Source organism: Ictidomys tridecemlineatus, chromosome 1 (assembly GCF_052094955.1).
Source record: "Ictidomys tridecemlineatus isolate mIctTri1 chromosome 1, mIctTri1.hap1, whole genome shotgun sequence".
Classification (NCBI taxonomy): domain Eukaryota; kingdom Metazoa; phylum Chordata; class Mammalia; order Rodentia; family Sciuridae; genus Ictidomys; species Ictidomys tridecemlineatus.
Genome location: NC_135477.1, coordinates 10,753,599 through 10,767,339, shown reverse-complemented (window position 1 = coordinate 10,767,339; position 13,741 = coordinate 10,753,599). Strand labels below are relative to the sequence as shown.

General features: G+C 52.6%; 1 protein-coding gene across 3 annotated transcripts in view; it reads right to left on the bottom strand.

The window, feature by feature from the left end:
• Nucleotides 1–1,889: 1,889 nt before the first annotated feature.
• The window catches only part of Rgs10 (regulator of G protein signaling 10), a 31,251-nt gene continuing 19,399 nt past the window's right edge, over nt 1,890–13,741 (bottom strand). The window contains exons 5-6 of one of the 3 annotated variants that reach the window (XR_013435478.1): nt 4,619–4,754; nt 2,137–2,373 (exon numbers count right to left, since the gene is read on the bottom strand). Coding sequence is in view for 2 of the 3 variants with exons in the window: in XM_021723349.3 (XP_021579024.1) it covers nt 5,223–5,411 (189 nt within the window). In the remaining variant the exon portion in view is untranslated. Of the gene's footprint in view, nt 2,374–4,618; nt 4,755–5,213; nt 5,412–13,741 lie in introns of those variants that run through there. The other 2 variants (XM_005320720.5, XM_021723349.3) reach the window with 2 other exon arrangements.

Here is a 13,741-nt window from a genome sequence, read left to right as displayed (position 1 = left end):
TTCTGCCTTCTCACAGGCCCTGGTGCACTCCTATGTGACCCTGCCCAACCTAGTGTGCCCTCTCCTCTTCAGAACTGTAGCAAACTCTTTTTCAGTGGGAAACGTCTCCTGAGCTTCTGGCTTTACTAGACCTGATCAATAATAAAAACCACTGGCCCTCACAGACCCAACGTAATGGATGGATGGATGGATGAGAGAACAGACAGAAGGATGGAATTGAAGGGCTGGAGAGAGGCATTCATCTGGCCTCAGGGATTCCCTGTGCTTTTTCCATTTTCCTTTTGTGACTGTGTCAGAACTCTGAACTCTGAATGTGCCTCAGTCCGTGAGTGGCACAGACGCAGGAGCTCGGGCAGGAGCAAGTCAGGGAGGGGTGGCATATCTTTGGTAGACAATCTTCTGGCTATTTCCTTTACCTAGGGCCTTGAACCCAGTGGTGAAAGGGGGAAAGTCAGAACGAGGCCTCCAGCCCACCTCCCTTCCCAGCCCAAAGGGGGCCACCTGCAGCTGCACGTTGCTCTGCACCTGCGGGATGCCCCGCGCACATCCGCATCCCGCACACTCTGCCCGATCCGGCGGAAGCCGAGCTGCAGAGACCGTGTTGTTTCGCATCTTCACTCTGGAGCAGGCACTCATCTACTCTGCTTGGCCATGACCATACTTCTCTGGTCCAGGAGCCTTGGGCGTCCTTCTCAGCATCCCTGTCTCACGCCCAGGTCCTCAGACAGGCAGAGAAGGCAGAGGCTGGAGTCCTGTTTGGGAAGCTCTGAGGCAGCGGAGACAATGTTTGCTGTCTCTGACGGACAGTCGGGTGGTTACTGGGTCCTCAGTGGTGAATGTTCCCCAGAGGCCATCCTCCCCGCAGGCCCAAGATGGAAGGACTGCACCTAACCATAGTGGACGGACGACCGCCCCGGCTAGGGAACTTGGGGGACTGTCGGCTGGAAGGTCATCAGTAGGGAGGCTACAAACTGGCTTATCCAGAACAGAACCAGTTCATGGTGTATAATGGGCATTATCCCAGGGAAATGACAAAACTCACCTCCCCTCTCTCTCCAAAAGGTCCTGTTTGATAAATTATATAGTCACCACAATATCAGGGAATTTTGCAAATGGAAAGGCCTAGAAGGCTTACAAGCCACCGAGGCTGGTTACTTTTTACAAATCAGAGTTTGAGGCTTGGCCAACACGTTGGGGAAAGAGCAGCGGGCCCTGCAGATGGCAGGGACCTTAAGTAAAGGGAACCGAGCCTGGCTTGGACCTGGTGCGCTCCACTGAAGAGGAGGAGGTCTTTGGGCCGGCAGGGAACACTGGGCCCACCGTGCTCCATTCACAGCCTCTCCAACAAGAAAAGCAGGCTCGGAGCAGCACCTCTACTCCCTGTCCGAGGTCTCAAGCCAGAGAAAAAAAAGTCCAGCAAAGGCGGAGGAGAAAGGCTGTGATTTGTCCCCACATGGGCTCTGGGAGAAGGGGTACATCCCTACCAACTCCATGCTCAGGACCCGTCTATGCCATGGTCCCGTTCACCACCACCTGGGGTTGGTAAGGGCACCCTGAACAATTTCCCATTTGTCTTTTTTTTCCTTCTTGGTTGAGTAAGATCTTATTTCTGTTGAGATGAACTATTTATCTGTGTGGCATGAAATGTCACGGATTGCGAGCAAAACCAGGACCAACCCACGCACAAGAAATAATAACCCTTTGCTGCTGCTCACACGCAACTCCCCAAATCTTTAGGCTGTCAGCGACTCATTTTCTTTGTCCAGCACTGAACTTGCCTCAAGAAGAACTGAACTCAAAAAGACAACTGACAGACAACAGCCTTGGGAGCCTGATGTCACATGAATTCATGCTCGAGTTAATTTGAAGTGAATCTGGGGACACACACAACCCTTTGCCACAGAGGCCGGGCAAAGACTTACAAGGCTGTAGGTTTCACCTTGTGGCCTCAAGTGAAGTTTAATCAAGCTATTAAATGTCCCAAGCATCCAGTGTGGAAGGAACCTCTGTTTGCTTGTTTTGTGAACTGAAACTTCAAAGCTATTTTTATGTAAGATTAGCCATCATGCAAAACTTACTGGTCAAGCAGTTAATAAAATACACACACCCCATTGAAGGGTTTTGTACATCTCGGTCCTTGCACATAACAAAGCAATGATAACCCCACACAGTCCTGAGAGCAAGCCCCACTGCTTGGCGGGGGCGGCAGTCCTGGCTTTTCGGGGCTCATGTGTTATAAATTCTGGAAGCTCGTTTAGCTGCAGTTTGAGCATCGGGTTCATCTTCCTCCTCTTCCTCGGTTCGTTTGTATTTCAAAAACAAGTCAGACTTTAAGAAGCGACTGTAGCTGTCGTACTTCATGAGGTTGAAGATCTGAGGAGGAAAGAGAAAGAGTCTGAAGGCTGCAGCTAATCCAGGCCATGAATCATCCTATCAAATATTTATTAAATACCTACCGTGTGCCAAAGAATACACAAAGAAAGCTAAAGTAAGGCATGCGCTAGATGAGGCAGATTTCCTGGTCATTATGCAATCATTTCAATGGAACATATAGCTGAGAGAGTCACATGAACAAATATGTCTTTATTTTGCACGGCAGAACAGATTCACGCTGCACTGATTCATACCTTCGTATGAAAGGGCCCTTTAAGCATTGCCACTATATCTGGAGAGATAATACAGGGATGTATTTCTCTAAGAGCTGGAGGTAGCAGAACAGAACCCCCAGCAACCAATCCCAGGCTGCCTGTCCTCCTCCTCACCTGCAGCGTGGGTAGGGAAGAAAAGCAAATCCTTTTCTTCTGTATGGACAATCTCTTTTTAAGAAAGCCCTCGCCCTTTATTTCCCTCCCTCACCTGTCAATTTTCAGGACATCTGAGGTCTAAACATCCACAGTGCACCCAAGGTGCCTTCTCTTTCAGCACAAACACAGGCTCCAACAAGCAGAAAGTTTCAGAAGTGCCTAGAAGTTTGCTCACCGTCAGGCGGGGTTGTCAAGTGAGTGGTAAAATCCTGACATCTTTTAAACCCACCCTCTGTCAACACACAGTTTTGTAAACTAAATATCAGATGGATTCTCAGACCTCAGAACATCGACTTGGGGGATGGGCGATGCCTCCATACCTTCATTTTCCAAAGTTGGCTGCAACTGCAGGAGAACCCAACCACCCAGGTCATGCTGCAGTAAGTCCAGCCCACGGCCAGGAAGGATTCAAGGAAGCCTGGTGCTCTTTAAACTGCCCTTCCAGCCTTGCCCAAGCTCTTTAGAGCACTGATGTATTTTGAAGCAATCTTGTAGTCCTATGTGTGATTATGATTTGCTGAGGTTTGGAGAAACTATTTTTAAAAATCCCAGAAGACGCAAAAAATCCTAGCCAGGGATGAGGCTTGAGATGAGGAAGGCCATTACCCTTTCATGGCTTCCCACAAACGTGCAAAGCAGGTGTCACCGTCCCTCACCACCTGCCCTGTTCAGCCTTGCTGGGCACAGGGTCCCCAGAGGGACCTTCTAGATGCCTACAAGTTGAAAGTCCAGAACAGATGTTCAAAGTGTGTCTAAAGGAACCGGCTTTGTGAGGCCCCCGGGGCATGCAGCCTGTATCCCCTCACGCCCCCAGATCCACAGCGAATGGGACCCACCACTCAGGGCAGGATGCGGTGTGACCCGTGTGTGGGAGAGGAACATCCTGTTTGTCTGTAGTGGCTCTGAGGCTCAGACTTCAAAGGAGAACAGAAAAAGGGCTGCTCTGGAGGCACCCAGGGCTGGAGGGCGGGGAGGCAGGAGGCTGCCTGACTGAGAGGGTGCTCAGATGCTGCGTGGGCCACCAGGAGATCCCAAGAGGCCGCAGGCCCTCTCGCCAGCACTCCAGGATGCCAGCTCAGCAGGAAGGGGCAGGAACTATGTCAAAAGGGCCTGAGGGCCACTCCCTGCTGTGGCAGGTGTGAAATGCCCCAGCAAGCCCAGAAGTCCTTCAGGCTGAGCCTACCTGCCCCGGGGCCTCCCCACCTCCCACCTCCCCACCTCCCAGTGCCACAGACTCACCAGGAAGCAGCTGTGGCCATGAGGCCTAGACAGATTTTAAAAAGGAAAGGATGTGGCTTCCACTGGCCTCATCCTTCTGGCCGTGAGCAGCCTGATGGCACTACATGGGGTCCAGAGCCAGCTTCCCACTCCCACCAGTGACGGGCCTCCAAGGCATGGGCTTAGGAGCTTCCCTCTCCCACCGCAGAGCTCCTTGGGAACTCAGCAAGACAGCCAAGAGGACATAGAGGCGCCTAAAAATCAATCCCAAGAAAAGGCAGTGTACCCAGCCACAGACCACGTCGGTATTTATCTTAGGACAAGTGGCCATGAAGGGATCCAATAAATGTTTTTCCATGAGTGACCAGAAACCACCCAGTGTGCACAGAAAAGGCTGATGAAGTGAACCAGGCCATGACCAACACTATCAAGACGTGACCACGGCCAGGCAATGGACCGTGCGTTCCCTCAGACATTCTCAAGGACCTTGATTTTACGGAGAAGGAAATGGGGGCCTGGGGCTCAGTGCTTTGCCTGATGGTGAGTGTATGGGTCAGCTCTGGCTGCTATAACAAGTACTACACACAGTCTCTCACAGTTCTGAAGGCCAGAAGTCCAAATGCCAACAGGATGGTTTCTTCTGAAGCTTCTCTCCCGGGTTGTAGATGGTCATCTTTTCTCCGTCCTCACATGGTCATCCCCCTGTATGTGTCTGGGTCTGAATCTCCTCTTCTTATAAAGACACAAGTCAGGTTGTATTAGGGTCTACTCCAATGACCTCATTTAACTTAATTACACCCACTTATGGGCCATCTCCAAATACAGTCACATTCTGAAGTAATGGGGGATAGGACTTCAACATATGAACTGGTGGCGGGGGGGCCACATCTCAACAGTAAGCAAGGGATGTGAGGGGTGCCAACTCTAGCTGGGTAGCTCCCCAGCCCATACCACCAGACACTGGCCACTCCCATGGCAGAACACACAGTCATCAAAAATCAGGTCTGGAAAGAGTTGAGCTTGCAAAACCACCCATGAATGTTAACTGACTGAATATTAAATACCAAAGACATTAAATCTAAAAACAATGACCCCAGGTATGTTCAACAGTGTGTTCGTGTGCATAGGAGGAAAATAAATATCTCTAAAGATCAGTAGCAGGTTGAAGAGTATCCTCGCAATGTACGTCCATCTGGAACCTCAAAATGTGACTTTATTTGGAAACAGGGCTGGTAAAGGATGCCATGATAAAGCCGCGCTGCATTTAGGGTGGGTCCCCATCCAAGGACTGGTGTCCTCTTCAGAAGAGGACACACTGAGACACACAGGGAGGTGGCCATGTGAAGACAGGTGGAGATCTGTGTGCTGGCGGCCACGGCGATCAGCAAGCTGGAAGACACAAGGAAGGCCCCTCAGAAGGAGCCCAGCCCTGGCGACACCTTGACTTCAGGTTTCCAGCCTCCTGACCTGGAAGAAGTTGCTGCTGTTTTAAGCCACTCAGGTTGCGGTCACGTGTCACCACACCCTAGGACACGAGTAACAACAGACCCAGCTCATCCCAGTCCTACTCAGATACAGAAAAAAGCTGCCCTCGGGGTCTCAGATTGTTCTACCAAACCAGGACTCTGATGGGGAGCTGGCTTCCCTGGGCGAACTGTGACCGGCACCTAAACACAATAAGAATCCTTCAACCGTCTGCAAGGAAGAAACTGGAGACCAGTGTGGCCTGAGACTCCAGGTGGGCAGAAGGCATCGGAGCGGAGTCAGAGCAGATGATGGGTCCCAGGGACAGGCAGCCGGTGAAGCAGAAAACTCAAGTTGGCAGCCGGGTTGCTCTCTGCATCTCCCCCGCCCCTGCCTGCCCCATGCCCTGGCCAACACAGCTGTGGCTTAAAGGTTCCAAATTTTGGCAGCTCCACATCTGTGAGCCGCATGCCTACAGTGTAAACTTGAGCAGCACGGCCTTGGGATCCAGTCCTGCAGGCTGCTGGAGGTGGGCCTGGGAGGGGAGGGAGAGTTGCCCAAGGGTCATTATCCCACCAGGTGCCACACCCACCCCACTCTCAGCACAGTGGATCTTGGATTATTCCAAATGGACTGCGCCAGGAAAGGACTTGACCACAGAAGCACCCCTCTCCCAACCCTCCCCCAACAGAGAACGGGGCTCAGCGTTCGTTCCATCACTGCTCTGATTCGCTGTATGTCAAGCCTAATAAATATTTTAAGACCTCTCAGAAGACAAGCACATTAGAGGACCTAAATGAAAAATGCATCTCCCTTCTCTTCAAAACCCTCTGCCAGCTTATTTCAACCCACACAAGGAGAAAAAAAAATAATCCTTCAATGCACAAAGTTGTTTTTTTTTTAAGAAGGATTTCATATTTGCTTCAAAAATTTGGTCTAGTTTTTGTATGCAAATTGCTGAAAGGCAGCAGCAAGCAGTTAAAGTTCTAGAATGTGTCCTCTCTCCCCCCATACCAAGACTACAGACTTACTTTCCCAGCCAAGTGAACAGACAGGAAGTAGAAAGGAGGAAGCCCCTCTACCTGTGCGCCTGGCATGATTGACAGAATCAACTGAGGACCTGAAGATTGCACAGGCGAGGCACAAACAGGGACTGCCCACTCCAAGATGAAGACCACTCTCCCTCCCTGAGGCAGGAGCAGGTGCTGCAGGAGGTCGAGAGCAGACACAGACTGCGAACGAGTCAGACAGCTCAGGCCGGCCCTTGTCCCCAAGCACCAGGGCAGGCCACGTGTGGACAGTTCTGTAGTGTTGGACAGCACTCCTTGCTATAGACATGCCCGCCAGAGACGGACAACAGGCCAGAGTGGAATCAGAACTCGAGGGGTGGCTGGGCATGCACAGAGTCTGAGAGCCCTTGCGAGAGGTGGAAATACCCCAGGCCTGTAGGAGCAGAGCCCTCACGTGGGGCAGGCTGTCCACTGTTTCCTGGAATCAAGATACTCAAGTTCAAAGCCCAGTGACAGGTTGGGCTTTTACTTAGAGAAAAGGCATTTATCTTTGCCTTTGGCCCCTGGAAGGAGAGTTCAGTGCTCTTCCAGCACCTGTTCTCCCACGTCTTCCCCTGCACGCCATTTTCAAGTTCTAAGAAAAATCTAAAAGCATTTCAAATGCTCTCCTGCACGCCCCAGCTCTCAGGAGGCACAGGACCACGTAGATGCAGGAGCCACCTTTTCTTCCATTTGAAGGGAAAAACCACAAGCTGTTTTCCAGCTAAGCACACTGGAAAAACACCCATTTCTGGGCTTGGTCTGATCTTTGGTGACAAATGTCGTCCTGCACCACCAGGCGGGGATGATCTGAATCCCAGCTCTGGCCACCACCTCAGCCTGGGAGCAGGGGCCACAGTCAAGCAGGCGAGCTCAGGCCGAAAGTGGCCCCCAGATGACCCTGCAGGCCAGGCAGCCCCTCTTCTACCCCCCTTGCCAGCTGCTCCACCCCTCCTTATCGATGCCAAAAAAGGAAGCATTTGTTTCTCACTTTGTGGTTCTAGGGAAATTCAGAGAGATGACACTGCCCCAAAGGTACGTTCCTTTGTCTGTCAAGGATGTGGCCAGGAGCGCTGCATCTCACCGAAGCCTTTTAAATGTTTTTCTTCAGCCTCTGAGGGTGAGGACTTCCTCTTGAGACAGCCGTCCGCACCCAACCCTCCGGGTCCAGAGCAGCAGCAGCCCTGAAGCCCAGGGAGGGCAGCCCAGCAGCCTGCAGGCGAGGGGTCCCTGAGGTTCACAGGATAAGAAAGAGCACCCCTCTCCCTCCAGACCTGCGCCGTCCTCCTACATGGCCAGAGAAAGCAAGGATTAAAAGCCGCCATTGGCAATGAACCAGACCTGTCTGCCTCTATAAATCACAGAGGGTTCCAGGGGAACAGACCCAGGTGTGTGGTGCAATTCAAATCCAGGGCTTTGGAGGAGAGAGCTGCATAAGTCGGAGCTGAGAAACTGGCTGGAGCAGAATTCTGTTCTACATCTTGCTGTGGCACAACCCTGAGGACAGACAACCTAAAGGACTTCCCGCCAGTGGGGAGAGTGGCGAGAGGCAGGGCCTGGAAGATTTCACTTTGCATTGGACCCTCCTGGGTTGCACGAACTTTCTTTTCTTTCTTAACAGCGATGCTGTGCCGATGTAAAAATTCAAACTCATTTTAAAAATTAATTTGTTTGAAATTCCCAGAGACACAGTAACAGGATGATTCACGCTCGGCGGGTTCCTGCTCGCTGGCCCCTGGGCGGCCTCTTCCACCGTCTGTGGAGCTGCGAGCCATGCCGGTTAGCAGGACTCGCTGCTGCCCTCAGTGCAGTGCACGGTGCCTGTCCGTCCCTTGCGCTGTGGCCGACTCCCAGAGTCTCAGCAAGTGAAGGAAGTGCTTAAGAACCAGCCACGGCTGGAGCGAAGGAGGACAGGACAGCAGGGGAGAGGAATGTGGGCAGGATGGCAGGAGGGAGGGGTGGTCACCAAATGCCAACGAAGGCACCGTACAGCAGCCATGAAGGGGAGGCAGTGCCTCGGACAGACGGGAGGGAAAAGATAAGAACCCAAGGGGAAGCCACGTCTCCAAAGGTTCCTGCTTTACATGGGGAATGGCTGTCACGGCAGCAGTGTGACAGGAAGAGCTGAGCCAGAGGCCCTGAGCTCGAGGTCCCATTCTCACGACAATGAGCTGGGCACAGCAGCCCCAACCCGTGAACTACCTCCTCTGCAGGCCAAGGTGCCAGGTCCCTCCTTCCAGAAAACCACCTGACGGCCAGACAGACGCACCTGCAAAAGCACTGTGGAAACTGAAGGGGTTTAGTTTGTCGTCTTCCTGGAACTTGTCAAGGTGTCAAAAACTAATGTGGAGCTGGGCACGGTGGCGCACGCCTCTAACCCCGGCCACTTGGGAGGCTGAGGCAGGAAGATCGCAAGTTCAAAGCCAGCCTCAGCGATTTAGGGAGGCCCTAAGCAACTTAGTGAGACCCTGTCTCTAAATAAAAAATAAAAAAGATCAGGAAATGTTGCTCAGTGGTTAGACCCCTGGGTTTAATCCCCAGTACTTAAAACAACAACAACAACAACAAAAAAAAACATGAACGTTGTTGCTGCTTTTCAGGTGGGACCTGAGGCTGAGGGAGGGTACGGCACCCTGCCACGTGTGGAGAAGTCACGTGGAGCCGGGATTGCCCTGTCCACATTATGGAGCACAGAATTCTGTCGTGGGGCCCATCCTGTGCTCTGCAGGGTATTAAGCAGCAGTCCAGGCCTCTGCCCCCTAGATGCCAGTAGCACCTGTGTCCCAGTCGTGACAACAGGTTGTCTCCAGACACTGGCCCACATCAGCAAAATCGTCCCCAGTTAAGAACCACACACTCACCTTAAGTTCAGCTTCCCAGTACAGTGCAGGGGACACACAGTGACCGTCACAGAGGGCTGGACGCAGCCAGGCACTGCAGGAAGCGCCCCACAGACAGGCCACACTGCACTTCAAACCACCTTATTGGATCCCCGGTTCCATCAATGAGGAAACCAAGGCACAGAGAGGAGAAGCATCTTGCTCAAGTTCAAACAGCTGCTGAATCCTGAAGTCAAAGAAGCTAGGGGAGGGGAGCTCAGACCAACGAGGCTGTGACTACCAGGAGCGACGTCAGGACTGAGCTGTGGAGTGGTCGACTGCTTTACTGGACAGCTGAGGGAGGCAGCAGGGCTACCGAAGCCCCATATCACAGGCAGGGACACCAAAGCCACACAAAGAAACAGAACCTGGGGCCCAGGGCAGGACTGGCTATGAGCCATCTCGTCCCTCTCTGGTGTTGAGGGCCAACCTAAGACACACGATGGTGAATCTGAGCTCAGAGTCTGGGAAGTGACAAGCCCTTGTGGGGGAGGTGGCCTGAGCCCCAGGCCACCCAATTCAAACAGAGAGCCTTGGTCAGGAGGTCAAAGTTCAGAGTGGACTTTCTAGAAAAAGAAACAGCTCTCCACTGAGTCATCTGCTCTCTCTTGTGCAGCCAAGGGGCACAGCTTTCAAGAGAATCAAACCCTGTGAGTCCAACTGGCCCATCCTATAAATAACCACCTTTCAAAATCCCCACAAGTAAATGGCCCCGCAGGCCTAAGGCCTGATGGGTCCCATCCCTCCCAACTCAGCTTCCATCCCCATCTCTTGCTGTACCCAGCACATGGATGTCCTCAACATACCCAGCGGCCTGCCCCAGGGTCTTGCCTCACCCTGGGAAATCCTGCCTCCCTGTCTTTCAGGTCTTAGTGGTCTCTCCAGGGACCAGCAGGCTCAGAGCAGCCCCTCCGTGCCGTTCCTGGCCCATGTCTTGGCGACTGCATTTCCTTCTTCACGTTTGTCCCTTTCTGTGTTCGTGGGTGGACAGGAGCTGAGTTCCTGACAGCTCATGCAGCTCCTAGCTCAGTCCCTGCTACGTCGCAGGACCTCAGTCAATATTGGCAGCACAAAGGAAGGAATGGAAGAACAAATCCACAAACTAGAAAGAGCCAGAATCGAAGCAGAACCACCTCCCAGCAGTGGATTTTTAAAAGAAGGAAAGGTGGGAGGTGGGGGGAAGACCCATAAAGACCTGAAATTCACTGATGAAACCAACCCTTGGTAGGTGTCCAGAGCAGCCTTCGCTTCTGGGCTGAAGAACCAAAGAGAGGGCTGCAGCCCACCTCCCGTCTCTCCCAGCTTAGCCAGCAGGGTGGGGCGCATGACCAGCCAAGTTTGCGAGTTAGATCAGAGCACTCTCTCTCTGCTCACATGAATGTTCCATGTAACCAAGTTTTAAACCCCAAACATCCTCTAAGATGTTGCTCTTGATGAAATGCTTATTAAACCGTACACCACATTCTTCACACAGGACACTGACCATCATTTGACTCTTCTTGATGGTTTGGGGTCAGGAGGCTCCCTGATCACATCACCCTCCTACAGCCCAGGGAGGCCACAGTGTGGTGTGTGGCATCGTGGGCTCCCACACGCCCTGGCCCCTGACCGCCGTGCTGTGGTTTTGTGTGTAGTATCGCTTTCCGTCTCCCTGCTGGCTGGTAATCACCCTTCCCACTGCCCACTGTTCCACGGCCTCCGCGGACCCTTGACAGCCTCTCCCAAGAACAGACCTGGGAGGACTGTGAACCAAGGGTCAGCGGGACCTGAACCCAAGCCAGAGGCCTTGAGCAGGAGGCAGAGGCCCCGGGCCTCAGGGAGGCTTTTCCCACCCGTGAGGTTCCAGCGGTGCCCCACAAAGCCATGCTACTCTACAGCAGCCCCGGAGCAGCCGGGGGCACCTGGGCTCCCCTGGCCAGGGGGCTAGGAGCCCTGTGAAGCCGAGCAGTGCTCTGTGAACTCCTGGGCCCCAGCCACGTTTCCCACACCTTTCGTCTCCTCCACTTGGGAAAACAGGGCCCTCGAGGGAGCCTCTGGGAAAAAAGAGTCGCAGACCATGCTGAGGCACATTCTCCCAGGTGGCCGCCAGGCCCCTGAGAGGCAGTTTCCCAAAGTGAAACAGAGCCCAGAGGCCCTTCCCAGGGACTTGCTGGGAATTCCCCATCAGCCCCCCGCATCCGCGGATTCCGCACCCGCGGATTCCACCAACCGCAGAACAAAAATGTTCAGAAAAATAAAAACGCATCTGTGCCAGACATGTGCAGGCTCCTCCTCTTGTCCTTCCTCCCTAAGAGACACAGCGTGACAGTGATTCACACATTCGCTGTTATAAGTGACCTAGAGATGACTCAGAACATCCAGGAAGATGTGTGCAGTGAACGCAAACACACACCATGGCCATCAGGGACCTGAGCACATGGGTTCTGGTACCCCAGGGGTCCTGGAGTAGCACCAACTGTGCCTTAGGAGGATGGTTAGTGCCTCTTTCTCCCTCCCAGGTAGATCTTTTTTTTTGGTGCTGGGGATTGAACCCAGGGCCTGTGCATGCAAGGCAAGCACTCTACCCACTGAGCTCTACCCCCAGCCTCCAGGTAAATCATTTTGAACCAGAGGGTGTGAGTGAACTTTCTTTACATTCAATAGTTGAACCGCATGACGCCACGTTCGTTCTGCAGTGCACATTTGTGGATCTCTATGGGGGAAGAAGATGGGCCATCTAGAGGGCAAATGTCACCTAGTCATCATCTCCAGGTATGGAGCCACGACAGGGTTAGTGTCCAGTTTCTTTGGTTGAGCATGTGTGAGTTACGTAATTAGGTGGATGAAAGTTATTTTTTTCAAGCTTTTCTTTGGCCTGCAATTCCAGCAACTCAAGCAGGAGGATCCCACGTCTAAGGCAAGCCTCAGCTACTTAGCAACACCATCTTGAACCCCCCAAAAAAGAACATTTTAAAGAGGGTCGGGGGTATGGCTTGTGGCTTGGTGGTAGAGGCCCTCTGGGTTCAATCCCCAGTACCACAAAATGAAAAGTTAAAAAAAAATCCTCTCTCCCCCGTGTTCCTCTTTTCTGTGACAGCTGAGCCCCCAGTGGCTGCCTCTACTGGGGTGTGTGGGGGTCACAGGGCTCCTCTGGACGTCTCCCAGGAGAGCTGGATATCTGGGAGCCCGGGTGCCACCACAGAGTCCCATCAGCCCCTCTCCTCTTGCTCCTGCCTTGCTCAGCCCATGCCCCCAGAGCCTTTCCACCTGCTCTGCTCCAGAGCCTCCGGGGCCTCTGAGCAGCAATGAGAGGCTGCCCAGGAGCTGGGAGACCAACACAGGCCTTGGAAGGCAGGTGGTGAGAGTGAATCCAGCCTCCGGCACCTTCTACTGCTCAAGTGACGTTCAACTAACTGACTATTGGTTCTCCCTGAGCCTTGCTCTTCTCATCAGCAAAATGGAAACAATACTTCTCACTGGAGCTTAGATGAGCCGATACTTGTCAAGTGAGGCACCAGGCTCAAGGGACAGCTCCTAAATCACAGGTACTGCTATTATTAAGAATATCTAGAACACAGGGGCCAGCCCAGGTGCTCAACCCTGGCTGCTCTTTAAAGCACTTTAGGAATAGCATTTGCCTGTAATCCCAGTGACTCAGGAGGCTGAGGCAGGAGGATCCAAAGTTTGAGGCTAACCTCAACAATGTACCAAGACCCTGTCTCAAAAGAAAAAAAATTACAAAGGGCTGGAGATGTAGGTCAGTGGTACAGGCTTTGGGTTCAATCCCCAATACCCCCCCCCACACACACACACAAATTAATTATAACAAAATAAAAAATAAAGTACTCTAGAAAGCTCATAAAAGATGCTGAGGTCCAGAGTGGGGCAGATATTTCCATGTGGCCACAGTCCATTGCACTTCCTTTCCCTCCACAAATTCATGTCCACAGCATCCTTCCCAAAGGCCTCAAACCACCATCTCCAGGAGGCCCTCAATAAGACTCCCAGGAGGACTGGAATTTTTTCAACACTCCAATCTGATTCAAAATCTGTACGGAATTTACACTTAGCATTGTGTCAACTGGAAAACATTTTCAAATTACTTCTTACACTTTTATTTTCTTCCTGTGAAAGGGCTCTGGTCACACACCACATGATCAAAAAAGGCCAAGCAACACACAGGGTCCATGGTTCTCAAAGTGTAGCCCCAGGCTGCAGCATGAACTCACCCTGGGGACTCATGGGGAGCTGTCCCTGCCTTTGGAACCCTCATAGCTGCATGCTAACCGGGGGCGGGGGGCGGAGGGTGGGTGTACGTCTGTTTTAACGTGTCCTTCAGGTGGCTCTG